Source organism: Staurois parvus, unplaced genomic scaffold (genome assembly GCF_062004578.1).
Source record: "Staurois parvus isolate SC_StPar_1 unplaced genomic scaffold, SC_StPar_1.0 ptg000235l, whole genome shotgun sequence".
In the NCBI taxonomy this organism is placed as follows: domain Eukaryota; kingdom Metazoa; phylum Chordata; class Amphibia; order Anura; family Ranidae; genus Staurois; species Staurois parvus.
In genome coordinates, this window is record NW_028318031.1 from 9,695,205 (window position 1) to 9,720,108 (window position 24,904).

General features: G+C 39.1%; 1 protein-coding gene across 1 annotated transcript; it reads right to left on the bottom strand.

Moving 5' to 3' along the window:
• Positions 1-966: 966 nt before the first annotated feature.
• Positions 967-24,113, bottom strand: TMEM207 (transmembrane protein 207). Its single transcript, XM_089680180.1, has 5 exons — positions 23,974-24,113; positions 12,702-12,736; positions 12,573-12,617; positions 2,078-2,214; positions 967-1,805 (listed from the first exon to the last, which is right to left on the bottom strand). The coding sequence occupies exons 1-5, from the start codon at positions 24,043-24,045 to the stop codon at positions 1,648-1,650; spliced, it is 447 nt and encodes a 148-aa protein (XP_089536306.1). The 5' UTR covers positions 24,046-24,113; the 3' UTR covers positions 967-1,647.
• Between the last annotated feature and the right edge of the window lie 791 nt (positions 24,114-24,904).

Here is a 24,904-nt window from a genome sequence, read left to right on the forward strand (position 1 = left end):
ACTAACCAACAAATCAAAATGGTACTGATAGGTAACATTTTTTCTACACAAAACCCAAGAACAAAACACAATATATTGCAGCTTGCCAGCCCTTAGATGTGCTGGCTGCATTGTTTTTCTTTTCTTTGCCTTCCTTTTCACTTGAGGATCCTGCCATTAACACACTGCCTGCCTAGAGTGACAATACTCACTCAGTGTACTATAGCTATGGAAGCGCAGCATTATCAATCTAGGACAGGAAACATGTTAGGGCTACAGAACAACTTCCCCTTTCCTTATCCCTATAACATCCCTATAACATATGAGGAGATGTTTTGTATTCCACAGAAGTGAACAGGGAGGACTAACAGTGATTGGGAGAATACAGCAGAGATCAATGGTTAAGCAGTTAAGATCACACAGCATTTTTGACAGGTTCAAATTGTGTTTTTCTATACTTTAGAGACAAAGCTGGGGGAAATTTACTGAAATTTTTTTTTCTTTGCCAGACATAAACTTTGAGATTTATTTTTTTCTAGCAATGTATCAGTAAAATTAGCTTGTAGCAGTCATACCTTACCATATAGCATAAACACTACCAACTTGTATGCTAGTACTTTGTAGTTTACTAATTTGAGAAAGCCAGTGCTATGGAGAGTCATGATTTTGTTTTCTTTGGGCACTTTCTCCTTCACAAATTATAGTTAACGAATTTCTAATTGCTTCATTACTTACACCTAAGTGATAATGGTGTAGATTGCACACCACAGTGTCATATCTTTTAAAATAATCAATATTAATAGTCAAGCTATGCTCATTAGTATGCAAGAATTAACCAATGACATTTATTAGCATGCTTAGTTTTGACAATCTCATATAGAGAGCAGGAATTTTTGTGTGTGTGTTTAGATTGATAAGCAGCAAGGAACAAAATGGTGCACTGCAGCAAAACAGATTTTCCTGTGTTTAAGTTCACAATACACCAAGTAAGAGCGATCAAAACTTTTATTCACATATGGCTAATAGCTAACTGTTCAAGTTTATTGGTGTCTTCTTACAGTTAACTACTAAAATATATTGACCACTTACTGTACAAATAAAATTCTCACCAAAATTTCTGTATATTATGCATGAAGACATATACCTTTTTCCACTTGGTTTAATGCTTAGATAATGTAATTACAAGTATAGACATAATTTCTAAACCATTTTTAAGTCTAAAGAACAACTGGGTCTTTTTAATTAAGGCAAAAGCTATGTGCAATGTGCAGTAACCACAGAAACAAACATTTCTTGTCTGGCTAAAATCGAAGTGCTCTTTCTGATACTTTACTGAATAATCATGATTTAGGTGATTTAAAGGAGATGCCCAAAAAGTAAGGTTTGACAGAGTAAAGTAAGGCAGTCAGCAAGCATTTAGCTCTGTTCCTCAATTCATTTGATCTCTAAAATGGAATACCTGGTATTGGCATTTTCTACTCTCAACTTCCTGGGCCAGCCTTCACTGGACCCAGTTCCATGGAAAGTGGTTAAAAAATCTGTGACCCTAGGGCAGGTGGATAAATGGGTTGACAGCTTGAGAACGATAACACTGTCCTCACCCAGCTTTATTAATCCCTGCTAAGTGGATTTCTCCTTTGCTTTGGAAAGGTAATAAACTAGTTGTGGTCACAATTCCAGCTGAGCTTTGTTTGTTGAAAACAGTTCTTCATAGGAAGGAGGGGCTCCGGCCTCTAGCCCTCCAAGATTTACAGCACAAAATGTGGTCTCTGAAGTTCCATGTGAAGTCCATGTCTGAAGATTAGAATGTTGTGAAATTTCTTTTCCTACAAGAAAGAAAAGCTGCTTTTATTTTTCCACACATATGATATATGTAAAGATTTTGTGCACCACCTACTGTACATCAAGGGTATAATTCATGGGTTTTAACTGTGTTCTCGTTAAATGTCCTAGTTAATGAACTAATATACTCACTGTTATAGTTGTCAACATTTCATTATTTTTTTTTATCAGCAAGGCTATTGTATAAAGATTTCCACCACCTGATAATACAGTTGGTATACTCTTAGTTCAATCCACAATTTTTGTTCATTTTTACCTTGTAAGGAATCCAAGCCGCTCAGTGTGACAACAGTGACCATTTTTCTGGAGAGTCTTCTTCTTTTTATCCAGCATTGGAGGCAACAGTCCACCAAACAACGGACCAACACAATCAGAAGAACAATCAGGAATACCCTGTAACATATATAACATACCTATGGAACATATATTATATATGGACCATTAAATCAATTGTATATACTGTATATGAAAATGTTTAGGGGCCAGTTCACACCACAAAAACACACTCAGGATGCATTCTGGATATGTTTTTGCTTACAGTTAACATCGCACTCCGTTCCGGTGCAGTTTTGATGCAGTTTGCTATGTTCCAGTACAGTTCTGTGAAGAAAAAATGCAGCATGTTCTAATTTTTTTTCTGCACCATAAACTGACTGGAACTGACTGCACTGATGTGAACTAGGGCCATTGGAATTCATGGAAAACACGGTGCATGCATTTTTGATGCAGAAAAAAGCACACTGAACTGTATCTAATGTGAACTAGCCCTAGAGGCTAAACCAAAATTAAAATATTTATAATCTTGTGCTTCAGTGGTAATGCTAACTTCCATTTTTCCCATCTGAAATATTGAGTAGACAATATTTTCCGAAGTTTGCAAGCAGGGGCGGACTGACAACTCATGGGGTCCCCGGGCAATAGGGGATCATGGGGCCCCTGTGTCCTTGCCCAAACTCAAAAAAGCCTATGAAAAAGGTACCAGGGGCATCTCATGGGGCCCCCTACTGACCCCGGGCCCTCGGGCAGTGCCCGAGTTTCCAAATGGTCAGTCCGCCCCTGCTTGCAAGTATATTTGCAAGTTTGCAGTTTATTAACAAACTTTAGCTTTTTTTAAGTGCTGTAAAATTGTAACAATTGTATTATGAACATGGCCAGAATAAAAAAAAAGTCCTGGGTAATCTCCATTTTTTGAGATCTAGTTTTAGTATGGGGGGGTGTAAATAAAAATAATAATTAAAAAAAAAAATAAAAAAAAATATATATATATAATATATATAATATACATACACACACTCACTTAGGTGGATGCAGCATTGGTCTAAGACTGAGCACTGAGCAATTAAAAACAACTGATTGCTCAGTTCTTGGTCTTCAGTAATCAGAGAGTCGTTGACTGTCAGGCAAAGTGATATATTTTTTGAGTGCAGAAAAGCATAAATAACTAAAAATATATTTTAAAAAAAGATCCTTTGTCCTGAGGTTTATTTGTATCTGTGGGACTGACAAAGTAATTAGAAGTAAAAGAGCAGTGGCATATGTATTGCGTATACAGTGACTACACCCAGGTGCCCGCTGTTAGGTTCAACTTAACCAAGACCTCCATTTTCCACAGCATGCTATAATGTGTATATTGCAGAACTTGCTTTTCTACTCCATCCCAAGGTTCTGCACATTTTTCATAGTCCCAGTAATGCTCGCATTTTGTCACGCTGTTTTGACTTTTTAATTGTAAGGCCAGTCACATTACATTTTATGAGTATGTTTAAACAACTGTTTGTATGTTAATTTTCTTAGTTTCTATTAGCAACCTCTGTCATATTTCAGGTTGGCAGTAAAAAATGCACCATGTTATTTAATTTTTCATGTTTTATTAGTTAAAAAAAAGTCTTGACTCTCAGGTTGTTATGTTATGTGAATGTGAATTTGAAACAAATATAAAGTAGCTCTCAATTTGGCTTCAAATGTGTAATTGCACTTTAAGACCATTATACCTTTGCAATCTGCAAAAAACTACATTTTTCTGAAATCTATGTTCACCAACTTTTCAGGGATGTAAAAAACCCTCATTTGTGCTCATTTCCAACCATTGCCATAGAAACCGGATAAGAAGTGAAATGTAGGAGTTCAGTCTAATCTAAATTTAGTTTACAGGAAGAAATGAAGATGAAATATCACTGTGAAAATGTGGTCACCATCATCATCACATACTGTATACCAGTTCAATTAAATTGAAAGATGCAGGGAAGACAGTAGTGGATTGGTCATGGTTATCACCAGATGTCATCCTTAATATGAGTCAAACTCATTAAGTACTTATTTGGCAAAGACACCATTTTTATTAGCAAAAAAATCTGGTAAACCCAGTAATTGATAAGAAGTGATACAGCTGTAATTTCCTATTAAGTACTCTGATAACTGATAATTTTGGCAAATTACCATTGGGGTGAAATGGTTCAATATACCATTTCATATTACACTTTTATAGCATATAATAATATAAATCTGGGGACAAGAGTTTAATACTGGGCAAAAAGTATATGAATCCTTATTTAAGGCATGCCTTGAATGATAACTGTTACAGTTGCTAATATGCTTACAGTATGGCAGCTCCCAAATGAAATGACAATCCATCAAATGGTTGGTGTCATAGCTCATATGCAGCACCATGATGGCGGCAGATCAAAGGCTAAGATGGGAGCACCTTAACGTTTAACAACATTAGAGTATAGTTTTGCTTTAATTCTTCATGCCTAATTTATACAAGATGCGTTCAAGTCAAACCTGGACTTTTCATTTTACAGGTAAAAAAAAGATGCTAGCATGGTGGTACCATATGCAGTAGAAAGTGGCAAGTGTGTCCTATTAGTGATAGGTGTCATACATGTCACAGGCCAGCCTATAGACCGTTAATAAAGATAGCAGATAACAGTGTCAGTGCGTGCATGGAACAGCATGTGGTGATGAAGTTTTCTGTGAACAAAGGCGAAAAACCCGCGGATATCTACAGAAGGCTTCAAGTACAGTCCAGTGATGAGACACTCAGCAAGAAATTTGAATGGTGTAAACGTTTCAAATATGGTGGTACGTCCATCATTGATGATCCCGGCTGTGGTGCTTCCCAGCCCACAGCAGTTATTCCTGTGAACTTTCACCACATGGACCGCCTGATCCTGGATAATCAACGCATAACCTGCCATGAAATTGCACAAGTGACAAATCTTTCTGTGGGAACGGTGAACACAATCATGATGAAGCGAAGCTGGCTGTCCTAGAGTGGTTCAGGCATACTTACAAATGTTTCTATGCCAAAGCTTTCCAGGCATTAGTTAACTACTTCAAGTCCGGACACTTTCACCCCCTTCCTGTCCAGGTCAATTTTCAGCTTTCAGTGCTATCACACATTGAATGACAACTGTGTGGTCATACAACACTGTACCCATATGAATTTTTTTGCATTTTTTTTTAGACAGATACAACTTTATTTTGGTGGTATTTAATTGCCACTGGTGGTATTTATTTGCCACTAGAATTTTTATTTGTTTGCTATATAAATGAAAAAGTCCAAACATTTTGAAATAAAAGTGACCATAGTCACCATAGTGACACTGTACTACTTGTGGGGGATGATGAAGATTTTTTTTTTTTACACTGATTGCTTTTACACCCATAAAGGCCATAAAAACAATAATTTCTCCTTCTCTCTGGCTGCATTCTTGCAGTCATTGAGAAATACTGTGAGAGCTGTGATTGGTCACAGCTTGCCACATGGTACAAGGCTGTTGTGAATAGCCTTGTACCATGTGACCTCTGTGATCATTCACAGATTTCACGAGTAGTAAGCAATAATGTAAGAAGTGACATCTTGTTTACTACTATTCAAGTGATCACTGAGTGGACAATCAGTGATCACATGATCGGGACCTCATACAGAGGTCCCGTACAGCAATCGTGTTCCACTGTGTCCTCCGGGCACCGGATCACAGTGCCACGCGCTCCTAGGAAGCACACAGGTAGGGAAGCGGGGAAGATATTTATGAATGGCCACCCGCTCCTGCAATGCTCCCATCCGGCCGTTTATATACATGGGTCAGACAGCAAGTGGTTAAATGCTGGGATAAGTGTATAAATGTAGCAGGGGAGTATGTCAAAAAATAAATGCAGTTTCCACTCCTTGAAATTTGTTCTTTTATTATATAAACTCAAAAGTCCTGGTTTGGCTTGAACGCCCCTCGTAGCAGCATTATACAACACACATTGCAAGCCAGACTTGACAGATGCAGTCCAATCTTTATCAGTACTACTTAGCACAGATTTAACTTGGCTCCTTCCCTTGGTATGGGCATACAATATGTGCGGCAAACTTTTTGGATACTGAACAGTATGCATCTCTACATTTTGCTATTTAAATAAAACATAGGGAAATGCTATATCCATGAAGCGTGACAATGTGGAATATATGTCACAAAGTTTCAATAAAAACTGTGCTTACTGAATTGACAAGCATTGCATTCACCTGGTTTAAAGCTACAAATAAGTAAATAATAGGCTGTTGATTTTCCTTGAAGAGCAGCAAAGCAGAAACAAAACACTCAGTCAACAGTGAACATAAAGACCCAGGAAATGTGCTGACACCAGATTGCCTGTACAAAGCTGCATTACTGCTATGAGTAATCTAATATTATGTGAGTCCAATTTCATTTCCAGAGAAGCATATAATTTAGTTTTACTTCTGAATATTCATTTCTACTCATGACAATACTGATGTTTTGGGGAATAAGTATTATTAGATATTTTGATGACCGAGTCTGCTTTCTAGTGCTTTTTTTTCCATAAAGGTTTATTTGCTGTGAGATAATGTTTTCTAATATCACAAAAGTACCCCGTGCCCCCCATTGCCAACGTTACCTATTTTAAAAAGCATTGTGAGTGACATAGACTTCACCCAGTAAACAGATGATAAAAAAGTGAATAAAGTTGTCTTCTTAGTGTTTTTAATCACCCACAAATCATTATATTTTCCCCACAACCTAAATAAGAATCAAATAATGATTACATTAATAAATAGCCCTAGTAATTATTACCAATATAAGTGCTAATCAAGCAATGGCCATAAATATCCATCCACTTGGGCAAGTCCACAATCTGTCTATAGATTAAGTGCAAAACCCTGTTCAAAGTTATATCCAGTGCAATAAAGTGCATATGTAACAATATCCATCTTAAAGTGTTACTAAACCCAGGACCCTGCATCCACTATACCTGGTCTCCCACAGTACATACTGTAGGACATGGAAATGCAACTATTTTAGTAAATATAAACGGCTAAACTGCTTCTCATCAGCCGGTAGAGCAGTCTTGTGACTTCTATCAGTGTTCAGTCCAGCACTAGCTAAAGCATGTAGGAGGAGTTTTCTTTCTGCTCTAGGAGAATGCAAAACCCCTGACCTCTGTCTGACCAGTGCTGATTGGCCCTGTGCTGATCACATGCACTCTCCCAAGAAAAAAAACCTCTGGATCAACTGTGGTTGTAGGATTATATCTTTTTTATAATTTTTTTTATATGATTGAACTAGATGGACTTTTGTCTTTTTTCAGCCAGACTAACTATGTAACTAAAAATACACAGCAGACTGAGCATGTGCAAAATGCCTACGGTTCAGTCTGTCTTATCAGGAGATAAGAGGTGGTCACTTGAAAAAGGGGAGGAACAGAGAAGAAAAGATCACACTGCCTTTTTACACAATGCAGAGGATTAACCCCTTAGGTTCCACAGTGAGTATAACAAGCATGCTTTACTGCATACACAGACTGATTTTACTGTTGTGGGTTTAGTAACACTTTAAGTTAAAGACTATGTAAACCCAACATTTCATATTCCTGATATGTGCCCGCTGTACCATCATGTACATGTGTGAGAATGTATCCTGTTCTCTTTGTATGGCTTCCTTTGTGTAAAATCCCAGTTGTTCCTGCCAGCCCCTCTGTTTTCCTATTAAAACCTGACTACACTAAGCAGGAGAGCACAGCGTGCTCAAGGTTCTGGCTATGCTGGGACCTAATCCAATGATCAAGCTTGTGTTGACACTTCCCCCCACAGCAATTAGCTGCAGTGTTCTGCAGTTTCACCTCCCCTAGCTCTTTTTCAGCTGAGAACAGAGGGTATGTAACCACCTATAAAAAAGGGAAAAATGTGTATATAATGTTTTTTATATCTATACAGAAATGTTTGCCTTTCATTTCTATTTTAAACAGTTCCCGCCTGGTCAATAGCAAAATGATGGCTGAGCGGGACGTTCATCGATCTGGGGGGCATCATATGATGTCCTCCTGGATCGTGCCTTGAACGTGCCCGCGGGCCTCGTTGTGGTGAGATCCGTCACCAGCTGTGTCAATATGTAAAACAAAATTGTGAATACATTTTTTTTTTATTTAATTTCGTCATTCTCTAAAAAATTCTGACAAAAAATTGCAACTTCAAAAAACTTGCCATGTCTCTTACTAAATACCTCGGACTGTCTACGTTCCAAAAAGGAGTCATTTGGGGGATATATGTACTGTCCTGACATGTTTGGGCCTAAAGAAATAAGATTGGCAGTCAGTACTTCAGGATTGATCGATTTTCAAATATACAGTAAAAAGTGATCATACCTTTTGAAATTTTCTATGCTTTGTCATGTTACAACCATTGGGATTTTATGTGATAGACCAACAGAAAGTGGCACATAATTGGGAAGTGGAAGGAAAATAAATGGTTTTAAAAATGTTTTACAAATAAATATCTTAAAAGTGTGGTGTGCATTTGTATTCAACCCCTTTTACTCTGATACCCCTAACTAAAATCTAGTGGAACCAATTGCCTTCAGAAGTCACCTAGTTAGTAAATAGAGTCCACCTGTGTATAATTTAATCTCAGTATAAATACAGCTGTAAAGCCCTCAAATGTGCAGAGCACTATAAAAGGTAGAAAGTTATTCCAAAGGCATCCGACAAGTGCCATATTAAAAGGTTTTTTTTATTAAGGTCATATAGATAAATCACTCATTAACTTGTGTAGAAACAGTGAAAAAATGTAGACAAGGTCCTACAGGTCCTTCAGCACACTGATAAAATTACGTTAAAGATGTAAGAATGGAAGCAATGAACACATACCAGCTGGGAAATGCACATGGAACATGCCAACGAACCATCCATTGTAGATCACCCCATATCGACCTCTATAACCCAGAGAGATGCAAGGGAATGGAAGTGTCATGTGGGGTCCCATGGACAATCCTCCTTTACCCAAAATGGGGTAAATTATTCGATTCGTCAATTTATCACCTGTTCTAGTGAATAGGTAGTATATATTCTATCATGTATACAAAGTAAAAAAAGGGGAACTGTATACCAAATACAGTAACACCATATAGGGAAAGTAATAATAGTAATTATTGTTGTTCAGTTCACTAACTCACCTTTAATTAGGTGCAGGTCACAGTACCAAAAGAATGCACTGAAAAATATTTATAAGGGAAAGCCCCCATAATGATCCAAGTAGTTTAACTGAAACTATACCTTTATTTAAACTGCATAATAATAAAACATTATACAAATTAATATCGAAAATTGAATTATGTCTCCACCCGTCGCCATTAAAAACATGACAACGTTGTCTCTTTAAAAATTTGGAAACCCTGGGTCAGATGTTATAAATACAGGATGTCAAGTCACCTGATTGATATATCCCAAGACTCTATACCTCTACTTCAGGGAGCATTTAACCAATTATTTGCAAACATCAAGCAGTGTAAGGAGACAGAGTCAGGATATAGCATAGGGGGGTGACAAATCATTATTAATGGAAGCTAAGGCTAAGGGAAATAAATAAACATACAGCCATAAAAATTAAGGCACATAGGGTACTATAAACCTCAAACAGTTCAGCAACATTAATGAATTCGCAAAATTGAGAAGCATAATAACAAAAGTCCAGCTGCCTTCATAAATGCTGTGCGGAGAGTAGTTGGCTCATAAGGCAATCAAGTGTGGTCATGCCTTAATATCAAATTAAACGATAAGGGCCATAGTGATGGTTGGCTAGAAACGTGAGCGCCCTCCAGTAAAAAGAGAGCGCAATCATTCTGAACCTTCAGGAGGAAATCTCTCAAAGGAGCATTGTTGTTGCTGGGCCTAATTTGACAGTCTCAGTATTGTGACCTGGGTAGCATGTGACCAGAAGGGGTGCCTCAGATGGTGATCATAGTAGTTGAGAATGAAAACTAGTAGTTGCTAGAAAACTAAGACTGGAATCCAATCCAGAGATCCATGTCCCACTAGAACAAGCGGTAAAATAAGGTAGGGGACTTACGTCCGGAGTACCACCAAAGTCGTGGTGTTCTCACCACAAGATAGTCCACAGGCCGATATGGGATTTGACTGACGCTGTCTCTTGTACAGGCTGCTATCACCGCCATGAGGCAAACCACAACCTCATGGTCAATTCAGTATCCCAGCTCACCTTACCCAGGTCACCTTACCCATTTATCAAAGGTTTACATACATAAACTATCTCAGCCAATAGGTAATTCCCATCAGGGTTGACTTAATACATGGGCACCCCTGGGCAATGCCCAGGGGCCCCAGATGCATGGGGGCCCCATGATAATCTTGCAGTACATCATACTTGACAACTGTCCCAGATTTGTTGGGACAGTCACATATTTTACTAATCTGTCCCGGGATGGACCAGAACCTGTACTGTGCCCTCCTGATCCCAGTATTGTGACCTTCTGACTCCCCTTGTACTGTGCCCTTCTACCCTATCCCCCTCCCCGCACATATTATGCCCTTTGTGTTTGATTTATGGCATGCTTTCTTACTGTTTAACTACTTCAATAGCGGGCACTTATACCCCCTTCCTGTCCAGGCCAATTTTCAGCTTTCATTGCTATCACACTTTGAATGACCATTATGCGGTCATGCAACACTGTACCCATATGACATTTTTATCACACACTGGTGGTGTTTAATCACCACTGAGTTTTTTTATTTTTTCCTAAATAAAACAAAAAACACCTGAAACTTTTGAAAAGAAACACACTTTTCTTTGTTTCTGTTATAAAATTTTGCAAATAAATAACATTTCTTCATAAATTTAGATCAAAATGTATTCTGCTACATTTCTTCGGTGAAATAATAATAAAAATAATAATTGAATATGTAATTTTTTTTTATTAAATTTTTTCTTTTTTTCCAATTTTATTTTTCAGCACACTGTGACCAAAGCAATATAATGTTACCATAGTAACATTGAACTACTCTGGGCAAGTGACCGGGATTTTTTTTTTAACACATTATGATTGCTAATACCAATGTATTTTATTGATATTTGCAATCATTGTCACTGAACAAAACTGATTCATTCAGTCTTTTGTTGTGATTAGCTGTGGTTGGGCAAAGCTGATCACATGATACAGAAGGGCTGTGATTGGCCCTGTGTATATCATGTGACTGCCTTGACCAGTCACAGCTAACAACATAATTGTATACAATGGATGGCATGACAGGAAGCCATCCATTATATACAATTGACATGTGATCTGCTGTGATTGGCCACAGCGGTCACATGACACTGGCAACAGGCCGGTGTAGTGATATGTCATTGGCTGTGTCCCGCGGACACAGCCGGTGACAGATTGTGCCGCTGCGTGGACCTGCGGCCGCGTGTGTGGCTCGTTTTGACTGGACGTCATATGAAGCCCAGTCACAATGGCGAGTGTCCCGTCCGGCCGTCAATCTGCTATAGACTGGGCGGGAAGGTGTTAAAATCAATTTTACTGAAAGTACTATTTATATTTTAATTCTTGAGAGTAGGTGCGTAAATTGGGGCATGCAGGTAGGGGCCCCAACGCATTACTTTGCCCAGGGGCCCATGATGCTATTAAGATGGCCCTGATTTCCATTTAGATTAATAGACATCTAGTATACCATAATCATATTTCCTCCCTTCCATCCTGGACCCTAATACAGGAAAAGAGTGCTACCGCATCGTGATTCTCACACACTTTCCAAGTCACCTCTTACTTGTGATTACACCTCATCTTACTGCAACCCAGTTGCTGGACTCTTGAAATTCCTCCTACTGCTCTTTGACCTAAAATATCTGTAATTTTTCTCTTCCTAATCAATTATAGAGATAACTAAGATATAATGATATAGCTATAAGCATGTATAAACAGAGAGAACTTAAAAACTGTATAAAGCCTTTATGATTAGAGTGATTACAGAAACAAGGTGACAGGGCCCTGTATTTCAGTAAATGGCTTAATTTGGATATTTGTGTGTTTCAGGATTGGGGAGGGTAGGGAGTAGTTGCTCTAAGTCATAGGGTGAACCCTATGTTCTATTTGAGGAATATCAGTAAATGCTGAAATCCCTGCTTCCACACCATTACTAGGAATGAGACTATTAGAGGTGTTATATTTCATTCATGTATTCCATTTTATGAATTTGTTTTACTATTTTTCAGAAATTAAAATGTTAAAGGAAACACTTTTTCTCTATTTCATTCTCACTTTTCTGACATTTTCTGTCACTTTTCTGACATTTTTCTGTCTTTTCTGTGTAACACATTCGTTGTGGCTGAATACAAAAATATCTATTTTGGTATTTTTCTTTTGTTGTATTTGTAAAATATCTATGGAAGGGTAATGACAACAATATTACCTTGTATACATTCAAGGCAGTTTACATATATTACTATGCACACTTACCAAATATACCACAGATGGATAGGATGTTCAATATAATTAACACATCTAAAATGTAAGAAAATGAGAGAGTGAACTGTATGAGAAAGACGTAGGAATAAGGACAAACAGCATATAAAATATCAAACCTACATGTCAGATACGTCGCACACACTGGAGCAGGATGGCTGTAAAATATAACATAATTAACATCTATACATAAGACATCTACAATATACATGCATGTAGGTGTACCAAACCTATGGAACCTATTGGTGGTTTATCTACATTGAATTGCATTTAATATGGCTTTTGTTGATATCAGTTGGACAACCACCAAGAGCACAGGGATATTCAACAGAGAATCAGGAGCCTCCACAAAATTTTCTGGCACCTAAAATGACTTCTGAAGCTTTTATTCCCTTGATTACATCAACTTTGTGATATACCTGACCACTGGTGAGCATGTGACTTACTCTGAGTCTGCCATGTGTTGGTTGCATTGTGATTTGCCCTGTCACATAGGACTAGGGAAGGAGTACATAGTCCTGTGTAAGGTCCCACAAGTTGTTTTGGAGCTTACTTTTGTTTTTGGTTTTCTGTGTACAAACTTCCTTAGATCTAGCAACAATGTAATGTAAGATTCTCCCTGATTGGATACAACACCATGGAGATGCCCTCACTTTTCGTGATTTTGGGAAATCGAAAGCGGATTGACAAAACTTGCACAAGAAAGTTGTAATGACTAGCTGGTCCATAAAACAACATATGAAACACTGATCAAATTTCAGCTCGACAAAGTCTTTTGAAAGACAATGTTTTAAATTTTAGCAAAAGCAAATAACTGGCATGAGCAGATTTCATATATAATTTTTTTGCCATACAGTGACCATATGAAATCTCATTTCCATGTGATGGTTGCCCAACATCATATGATTTAATATACATCTTTAAACTTTCCTATCTAGTGACTGGAGAATCTGTAGGTAGCATCACAGAAGATCACCAAGAAGATTCTTACACTTTACTGGTTCAGGTTAGAATACAAGCGTTTTGTTAAGGCCTCATTTACAATTAAATATACACACATGCATCCATGCATCCCTGTGCGGGCAATCCCATTCATGTCAATTGGGACATGGACAGCTGCACAGACATGAAAATTGTATGCGTGCGGGGACTTGCATCAGCATAGCTGTCAATTGAGAGTAGTGGTCAGGCCCAGACTGGCCATAGGGCTCAATGGCCATTTGCCCAGTGTGCCGGAGCTGCCTAGATAGCCGGGGCAGCAAAGGCAGCATATAGAGGAAATTATCCTTCCATTTCATTCCTGCCATTGCTGAATGTCTGTTTCTCTCCTCTCCCTCCTGCAGGCATTCAGAGGCTGCAGGAGAGAAATAGATGGATCGGTTTTCTCTATATGCTGCCCCGTTGCCCCTCCTATCCATCTTTTTTCTGCTGCCCCTCTATATGCTGCCCCAGTCCTCTCTCCTGGTCCCCCTGTGCTATCTCTGCGCCCCTGTGTGCTCTCTCCAGAATGGAGAACAGGGAAGGGGTTGATAAATATGTAATTTACCAGTGCCTTCCATGTCTGAAGGGACAGTCAGTGATTGGTACCAATCACTGACTTTGTCCATTCATAATTGAGGTATAGTTAACTGTGTTTAGTATGCTTCAGCTTATGAATGAACAGGAAGCTCTGAGTAGAATTATTTCTGTCCATTCATTCTTTGCTGCTGAGGCTGCAGAGATGGAGATTGAGGACTATGTCCTCAATCTCCTATCTCTGTCTCAAAGATGAAATGTCAGGGGTCAGTTTAAATTCCTGATATCTCAAAAAAGCACCCAAGGGCTCCAAAAAAATTGTAAAAAAAAAATAAAATTGTAAAAATAAAATAAAATTGTAATAAAAAATTGTTAAAAAAAATAAAATAATTGTAAAAAAAATTAAAAATAAAATAAAAAACTACTGACACCAGTGGCGGAACTACCAGGCTTGCAAAGGTCACACTTGTGAATGACCCCTGGAGTTCTATCATTGTGCTCCAGGGAGAGGCCCCCGCGCTCAAGGCTGCTCAGTCTAAAATTCCCAGGCTTATTTTTTCTTCCAGTCCGGGCTTAGTAGCGTCTGTGTCCATTCAGCTGAGGGTTCCCAAATGACATGAATAGGTCACCCTGCAAGTGCATAAACAAAGCAACTGTGCATCCCCATGCATACAAACACGGCCCTCATGCAGGCATACCTAAAGTGGTTGTAAAGGCTGAAGGTTTTTTACCTTCATGCATTCTATACATGAAGCTGAAAAACCTTCTGTATGCAGCAGTGCCCCCAGACCCTTCAATACTTACCTGAGCCTTATCGCAATCCAGTGATGTGAATGATAGCCTCAGGTGTTCCTGGTCTTTGCCTCCTCATTGGCTGAGGCAGCCATTGGCTCCTGATGCTGTCAATCACAGCCAGTCAGCCAATGAAGAGAGAGAGGGGGTGGGGTCAAGATGTGGCTCTGTGTGTGAATGGATACAGCAGCAGGTGACCCCATAGTAAGCTGCTTGCTGTGGGGGCACCCAACAGACAGGAGGAGCCATGAGAGCCTGCGGAGGACCCGGGAACAGGAAGATCCAAGCTGCTTTGTGCAAAACCACTGCACACAATAGGTAAGTATAGACATGTTTGTTATTTTGCCAAACAAAATAAATTAACCTTTAGAATTGCTTTAACTATGCTCGTGTGAATGAGACCTAACACTGTTTTAACTATCATACTAGAAACCAATAACATCTTGCCAATCAAAAGCATGTATGAAGCAAAAGGTATTTTAGTTTACTTTATTTGAAACATGAATTACACTATTTTAGTCACTACTGAAGATGAAAAGCAATTGCTAGCAAATTATTTTACTTTGTTACTCCTTTTTACAACATTAAAAGTATATTACATTCTGAGATTACAAAGGCACACTAAAGCTAAAATTTAATCTGTTTATGTTTTGTCTTCCCTACTTCTTCCTTCAACCCCTATAAACATGCTAATGAAATTATAAAAAAAAAAACATTTGAGTTTTCCTAACATATCTTATTTCATACACAGTGATGTCATCTTTGGGTCTCGATGCTTCTCTATGCAATTTAGACAGATCATGTCTTGTGGGTGGTGCTGGCAGTGTGCAATAAAGAGCTTCCTGAAAACATCACAGCTACCATCCTCAGTACTCCTCTCAAGAGCCATCAGCCCTGATGCAAGCAGTGGCCTGGCTTTTGGGAGGAGGTATGCAAATATCAAAATGCCTTGATTGGTGGATGTCTGTGCAAGACTAAAGGTAAGGCTGCATTCAGCATTAACATTTCTTCTCTAATGATAGTCATTTTTTATAAGCTGCTGTTAAATACCCCGAGTGGAAAAATCAATGATCTTTTAGTAGCTCTGCCAGCATATAAAACAGATAAAAGATCATTATCTATTTTTAAGTAAAACAGTTTAAACCAACACAACACCTGAACAACTGATTTAATCAAATAAGCTAAATGCTTTTTAAGATGGACACTACATATTACAAAAACCTCAAACATGCTGTTGCTAATTGAAAGGCATTTTACGCTTCCTAATGTTTTTATTGTTGTAACTACGTATTAATTGTTTCCCGTCTGCCTATAGCAGAAGTAGTACTAGAGGGCAGCATCTATAGTTGATTTTGCAGTTCGGGTAGGGGGCTCATGCGTCCTACTTGCGCCGCCATTCACAGCCTCGTCTGTCAATCACCGGGTTCCAGCCAGTGATTACTTTCCGGCGCCCGGTGATTGTTGAGCATCTCCGATGGGGGGGAGAACTGTTTGTAAACAATACAGTTCTCTCCCATCAGCTCCTGCACATTGCTTTGCATAGCTGTGCATAGCACAGCAATGCAAAGCAGTGTGCTTACAGTTGAGCACACACACAGGACACAATGTAAAGCAGCATACAGCACACAGTTAACCCTTTGATTGCTCCACATGTCAACCCCTAACTGCCCAGTGCCATTAGTACAGTGTCGGTGCTTTTTATTAGCACTGATCATTGTATTGGTGTCATTGGGGATGTCAGTGACACTAAGTCAGTTCTCCCCAGTGTCATAATTCCCACCGCAGTCCCGCTATAAGTCGTTGAACGCTTCCATTACTAGTAAAAATAAAAAATCTCTATATATATATATATATATATATATATATATATATACCGCCATTTGTAAATGCTATAACTTTCACGTAAACCAATTAATTTACACGTATTGGGATTTTTGTTAGCAAAGACATGTAGCAGAATACATTTTGGCTTATATTTATAACAAAATTAGATTTTTAAATGTTTTTACTGGACATGTTTAATAGCAAAAACTGAAAATATTGTTTTTTTTCTCAAAATAGTTGGCCTTTTTTTTTATAGCGTAAAAAAATAAAAAACTCACATGCAATCAAATACCACAAAAATAAAGCTCTATTCGTGGGAAAAAAAGGACGTAAATCTCAAATGGGTGCAGCATTGCATGACCGCACAATTGTCAGTTAAAGTAATGCAGTGCTGTAACGCAAAAAATGGCCTGGTCAGGAACGGGGGGGGGGTAAATCTTCTGGAGGGCAAGTGGTTAATGTAGTTACATTCTCTGTGTTGTTTGTTTGCCTAACCTTGTAATGATGGGCTGATGTTTTGCTGCAGTTTATAGTTTCATGGCTGATCGATTCCTCTAGCTTGTATTTTCCACCTAGATCCTCCCTATTTACTAAAGGATCAAGCAACTTTTTGTTGGTGGTCACAATCTAAGTCTCACCATCGCAAATGTTGGAGTGCTAATGTGATGAAAGACTGCATAATGAGCTAAACTAAACTGTCTGAACACTACAAACTGAAAACGCTTTTTGATTCATTTTTTACATTCAAAGAAAACTTGCCCATCCATCCATGTCTCCATGCTTTATTTTGTTGTAAAATTACTTTTAGTAACAACCCCTACCATTTCTGTTTGCCCTGAGTAAGGGCAGATGATTCATGTAGCATTTACATCCTGGAATTTATCTGTCCTTAGCTCAGGTGTACAGGCAGCAGGGTGTGCTTATCTGAGAAAGCCCCTCCTTCCCCTCCACAAACAAAAATGCCCATAAAGATTCCTCTGATGTATGATATAATTTTGACCTAGACCAGAAACAAGGAAGCAGATGAAGAAATGTTGAAAAAATTTAAACACGTAAATCTATTATACTTTCCTATCTACTTACTAATGTTGGCAATATAAGGATTAAAATAGTTAATGTTGGTTGAGATACACTATATTGCCAAAAGTATTGGGACACCTGCCTTCACACACACATGAACTTTAATGGCATCCCAGTCTTAGTCTGTAGGGTTCAATATTGAGTTGGCTCACCCTTTGCAGCTATAACAGCTTCAACTCTTCTGGGAAGTCTGTTAGGAGTGTGTCTATGGGAATGTTTGACCCTTCTTCCAGAAGTGCATTTGTGAGGTCAGGCACTGATGTCGGATGAGAAGGCCTTGCTCACAGTCTCCGCTCTAATTCATCCCAAAGGTGTTCTATCAGGTTGAGGTCAGGACTCTGTGCAGGCCAGTCAAGTTCCTCTATTCCAAACTCAGTCATCTATGTCTTTATGGACTTTACTTTGTGCACTGGAGCACAGTCATGTTGGAATAGAAAGGGGCCATCCCCAAACTTAGGAGCATGAAAATGTCCAAAATGTCTTGGTATGCTGACACCTTAAGAGTTCCTTTTACTGGAACTAAGGGGCGAAGCCCAACCCCTGAAAATCAACCCTACACCATAATCCCCCCTCCACCAAACTTTACACTTGGCACAATGCAGTCAGGCAAGTACCATTCTCTGGCAATCGCCAAACATCTTCATCGGATTGCCGGACAGAGAAGCGTCTCCACTGATCTATAGTCCAGTAGTGGTGTGCTTTATACTGCTGAATCTCACACTTTGCATTGCACTTGGTGATGTAAGGCTTGGATGCAGCTGCTCACCCATGAAAACCCATTCCATGAAGCTCTCTATGCACTGTTGTTCTACTAATCTGAAAGCCACACAAAGTATGGAGGTCTTTAGCTATTGACTCTGCAGACAGTTGGCGACTTCTGCGCACTTTGTGCTTCAGCATGCGCTGACCCCGCTCTGTAATTTTACATGGCCTACCACTTCGTGGCTGAGTTTCTGTTGTTCCCAGCTGCTTCCACTTTGTTATAATACCACTAACAGTTGACCATGGAATGTTTAGAAGCAAGAAAATTTCACGAATGAACTTATTGCACAGGTGGCAACCTATTATGGTACCATGCTTGAATTCACTGAGGTCCTGAGAGCGGCCCATTCTTTCACAAATGTTTGTAGGAGCAGTCTACATGCCTAGGTGCTTGGTTTTATACACCAGTGGCCATGGAGGTGATTGGAACACCTGAATCCAATGATTTGGAGGGGTGTCCCAATACTTTTGGCAATATAGTAACGCTCCTTCAGCATTACCTATAATGCTACCACCTCCCCCTCACTCCCCCTCTCTGTTGGGGTCACTCAAGGCTCTGTCCTTGGGCCCCTTCTCTTCTCCATCTACACCTCCTCCCTTGGCCAACTCATACATTCTCACGGCTTCAACTACCACCTCTTTGCCGACGACACACAAATCTATCTCTCAACCCCCCACCTCACCCCCTCGGTATCCGCCCGAATCACACACCTACTGAGCGACATATCAAATTGGATGTCGCTCCACTTCCTTAAACTGAACCTCTCCAAAACCGAGTTTCTTGTCTTCCCCCCAGCCCGGACCCCACCCCCCATTGACTTCTCCATCACATCCAACAACACCAATATCAAACCTGCCCTGCAGGCCAGAGTACTTGGTGTCATTCTGGACTCCAACCTATCCTTCCAGCCCCAAGTCCAATCTTTATCAAACTTGTGCAGACTCCACCTCCGCAACATCGCCAAAATACGCACGTTCCTAACCCCAGAACCCACTAAACAGCTCATCCACTCCCTCATCATATCACGACTCGACTACTGCAACTCCCTCCTCACTGGCCTGCCTCGCCGCTGGCTATCCCCGCTTCAGTTGATCCTGAATACGGCTGCCAGACTCATTCACCTTTCCAACCGCTCAGTTTCCGCCACCCCCCTGTCAATCCCTCCACTGGCTTCCGATTGCACAATGGATCAAATTCAAAATTCTAACACTGACGTACAAAGCCGTCCACCACACTGCCCCGAACTACATCACTGACCTAATATCAAAGTACCGCCCAGCACGCACACTCCGCTCCTCACAAGACCTCCTTCTCTCTAGTTCCCTGGTCTCTTCCTCCCATGCCCACCTCCAGGACTTCTCCAGGGTGTCACCCATCCTTTGGAACTCCCTGCCCCAACCCATCAGATTATCACCTACTCTCCTCTCCTTTAGGCGCACCCTGAAAACCCATCTCTTCAGGGAAGCCTACCCCACCCCCTGCTAACCTGCCGACCTCCTCCACTCTTCCCACCACTCCATCCCCCACAGCTATCTCCTCCTGTGCCACCATCCCTTCCCTCCTAGATTGTAAGCTTGAAAGAGCAGGGCCCTCAATGTTTTGCATTGTATTGGTATTGTTCTGTCACATGTTCTGTCCCCCTTTGTAATGTACAGCGCTGAGCGAACTATTGGCGCTTTATAAATACTGTATAATAATAATAATAATATATTGTGCATATATATATATTTTCGCTATATTGTAAATACTTATTGTGTCAACAGTTTCAGGTAGCCAACTACCTTCTAGCTATTTTAAAAAAGGTCTTCTTTACGGTAGGTATATACAAAGTGTCTGCTCTATTTCTATATTATATATGCACAAAACCATATGTAATGCAAGAGTTTCATTTTTTTTTTAAATGATTGTGCTGAGGGTTATACCCATGAGACTGTTGCTTGAGGCACAGTAATTAAAGCATATTTTGTGCCTACTGAAGGACTGTGATATATGTGCATTGTGTTTACAGTGAGTAAATACATGCTTCATTGCATTATTGACTTCCTCAGAGTATCCAAGGGTGTTCCAAGTCTTTCACAGGCCTATTTATGCCCTTTAGTACTATTAATTCGATTGCAATTTGGATAGTTTTCATAAACTAGCCTCCTGTAGACATGGATTGCTTTAACCTCTTGTCTACAAGAGCAATTTTTTTTTTAATTTTTCTCACAAATCTGCATTTTTTTGCTAGACAATTACTACAAATCCCCAAACAACTATGTATTTTCTGAAAGCAGAAACCCTGTGGGAAAACATGGTGGCAGTTATAGCTTTTTATGTTGCAAGATATTTGCTCATATTTTCAATAAACACACACTAGATTGAGTGTTTCTGCACCCAAACACAATAGTATACCTAATTATTTAGCACTGAGTAAATAGATAACCAATAAGTCTTAAAATTGCACACATCCATGAAATGGCAAAAAAATGTCCATAGGTAACACTTTAAAAGCATTTATAGGTTATTATCAGTTTAGAGTTAATCCTGAATTATGGCCCTACAATTATTACATTTGCTCTGATATTTCCAGTGATATTTCACATGTATGACGCAATTGCCTCTTACATATGAGTGCCCTATGTATGTGTTTACAGTTGGATAAAGTGACAGAGGTGCATTTACACTTTTTTAAATTAACTTTATTATTTTTCAATTTTTTAAACTTTAATTCTTTTTAAATTGAACTTTATTTACTATCACAAGGGGGCTTAGAAGCCCCTTATGTGATAGCATTGGGCAGGTGACAGGGCCACTACAAGGAGTGTCTATTAGACCCCCAATGTCTCCCCTTCCCTCCTTTGCAGCTAATCAATCACAGATTGGCACTTATTTTGTGGCGCTCATGGTTCCTAAAGATTGTAATTTGTATTCTGGTGCTCACCCGAGCCAGTACAAGAAAAATATTCTTTAGAAAGGCTTCTAGTAGTTTCACACTAACCTACTTTTGTCTGTGTGATGTCCATCTCTTTTATCTATTTATGTTTTTTTTTCTCCTCTGACCTTTTATAGTGCCAAGAAAAATTCTGAATTTGCCCCACAAAGCCAGCTGTAGGGAGCACAAATGCGAAAGCATTGGTTTACAAAAGGGTTTTACAGTGTTACTAAACCCACAACATTAAAATCTCTCTGTATATGCAGTAAAGCATGTTTGTTATACTCACTGTGAAACTCAAGGGATTAATCCTCTGCATTGTGTAAAAAGGATGTTTAATCCTGTCTTCTCTGATCCTCCCCTTCTTTCACTGTCCCTGACTCAGCTACTGATAGAACAGAGCCTTGGGGACAAGCTGCACATGCTCAGCTTGGTGTGTATTGCTAGAGAGGTTTTTTTCTTGGGAAAGGGCATGTGATCAGCACAGAGCCAATCAGCACTGTCCAGACAGAGGGCCAGTGGTCCTGCAGTCTCATAGGAAAGTGAAAGAAGAATTAAAACTCCCCCTTCAAGCTTTAACCAGTGCTCGACTGGACACTGATAGAAGTCACAAGACTGCTCAAACCACTGATGAGAAAAGGTATTTAGAAGTTTATATTTACTAAAATAATTTCATTTCCATGTTGTGTGTACTGTGAGAGACCAGATATAGTGACTGCAGGATCCTGGGTTTAGTAACACTTTACTAATGGTAATCTCTAGTAGTCTCATGTAATGTGTCTCAATTCTATAACTATCTCTTAAAGCTTTCATTGACCAGCCTCTGACCATCGCCTGTTGTATGTCTGCAGTCTCTAACAACTTTCTGTAACATTACATTTGCTGAATTGTGTGTTGCCTTTGATGAAGGTAGGGGGTCACATGTAGGGCCTCTTACATCAAGCAAGTTGACCAACACTGTTGCAGAAAAGGCCATCTGTAGACATCGGAAACCTATATGACAGGAAAACAACACAGGAACACAGTAGGGAGATAAGGACAGGGTCTATGCTGTAAGAAGAAAGGCCTGAACAAGGGAGGTATGGAAGGATCACTGTGTATTAATTTACTGAAAAATGCATATTTAAAAATATTGCAGATGACTTTGTCAGAATGGTGACTATATACAGGGAATTTCTGAAAATCTGTGCAGAAATTTGCACAGAAATTTTATCACCAGAAACTATATCATATCATTTGTTAATGCAGAAAAATGCATTTGACTAGTACAAGGGGAGTTGTACCGAGATTCTACTTTCCAGTAGCTACCTGTAGTGCGCTAGTGGACCTACTGAAATCCACTGTATGCTTTCTAAAAATATGTCAATTTTAATAGACATTTTACACTACCTGGCAAGGGAGGACTGGAAACCTTTGGAATGGAAGGAAAACATTCAAACAAGTGGTCCTTTCATGGTAAGGCCAGATACATCTTCCAGTGTTACCTTCATTTGTTGCTCTCGACATTCAGTTTTAATAATGCTGGTAATGTTAGCTGTGTAAAGTCACGTTTTTCAGATTTTCTTTAGCATTTTTGCATTAGCGTTTAGCCACGAATTGCAGCGTTTTCATGCGTTTGCATTTTTTAGCATTTTTTTTACCAAACAAAAATCCGAAAACGCTGGTTTGCGGCGGCTTACCACATTTTTCAGCATTTTTACAGCTAAAAACTCCTCTAGAAACCCATTAGTCCTGGGTTTTTTTCCAGCCAAAAAATGCCCCAGCCAAAAAACATTGATTACAGTCTATGTGTGCATGGACACATAGGGATAACATGCTGGGGGTTTTACTGGCTGTAGAAAAAAATGTCAAAAGCCAAAAACAGCAGCTGTAAAAACGTCCAGTGTGCATGAGGACTCAACCACACCACATCTACCATATTAGATCTAAACGGTTCACTTTCATGTCTACTATGTGTCACTGACTTCAGGTCCCACTCCAATCAATGTCTGAATAGTAAAGTATATCCACTTCAGGCCAAAAGTTCAGCATATCTTACTATTGCTGGCCCAGGGAGCAAATGAATGTCTCCTTCTATGTGGCCTTCTATGAGGCAATTCAATATGGCAATAGGTGTATGCTCACTTAATTATCACTGTTCTGCTTTGTGTAATAAGTCTTCAGATATTATTTGTAAAATATTATCTTAGCGCAATAGCAGGTATTCACTTTTTCCCCAGAACATGTCAAACCCCGATTTTGTTTATAAATTCATTGAGAAAGGCATTAAAATATACATCTTGAAGTCTGACTGACTGAGGCAATCACATCCAACAAACCATCAGCTACATATTAAATATTTCTTTTTGCACCCTATAATCAGTAGTCATGGACAGTTCGAAAGCATAAATTAGATTACATGCAATTAAATGTGACATCAAGAAGTAATACATATTTATACACCTTATATGATTTAACTAAATTAATGTAAAAAGTAATGCATATGTATACACTGCATGTAATGTTACCTGAGGAAAAGCAAAATAGACCGCTCCAGTAAAAAGGTTCAGGAAATAGGAGCACGCTGTTTTAAACTTCATTATGAATGTGAAAAATCCTATTTAGATTTGCGCTGGCAGCTTGAACGCCAGTCTCCTGTGCTTTTGAAGTTTTCTGTTCTGGCAGCTGAATTCATTAAGGAGTTTTTCCTGTGTGACCAACTGATTATGAGCTGCAGAATGTGCTGCTTTAAAGGGTGTTAACAGTGAAATGAACATTTGTTTCACGTCATTAGACACATTGCAACACAAACTCTCCACGTATAGTTCCCTACATTCAGGAGACAAATTCTTCTTATATTCAGTATTTACATTAAAAAAATAAATATAAGTTTAAGTATGAGCAAAAAGTCACTTTAATGCTTTATAGCAAAAAAAATCACTTTTGAATTTTGTTTTGTGAAAAAAGTTGGATAAATTCTTTTAAAATGATAAGAAGTTAAATCATTAAATACATATCTTTAGCACTTTTACTCATGTTTCCTGCATTAACTAAGCCACCTTTTTTTGCAGACAAGGAGCTTATAGCCTTGGCAGCACGTGTTAAAATAGCTAAGCTTTGAAGGCTTGCACTGAACCATAGAAGTTGTTTTTTGTAATTGGTAATAAAAACTCAAAAAATGTTAATGAGTACTGATGTCCAGCTAACCAATAGCTACATTGCAAGTGTAGCCACTTAACTGGCAATAAGATCCCAGGCACATTCATCTCAGGAGGTGATTCTTGTTTCAGGCTGTAAAAATGTTGGGTGCCAATCACTTTAGTGAAGGTTTCTGTAGTTTTGTTGCACTAGTGAATGGAGAACAGGAATGAGGGTGGAGGAAGCACAGGAAACCTGAAGGTTTCTACATAGACACAGTCTCTACCAAGCTTTCTGGATCCATCTCTTAATGATGGTTCA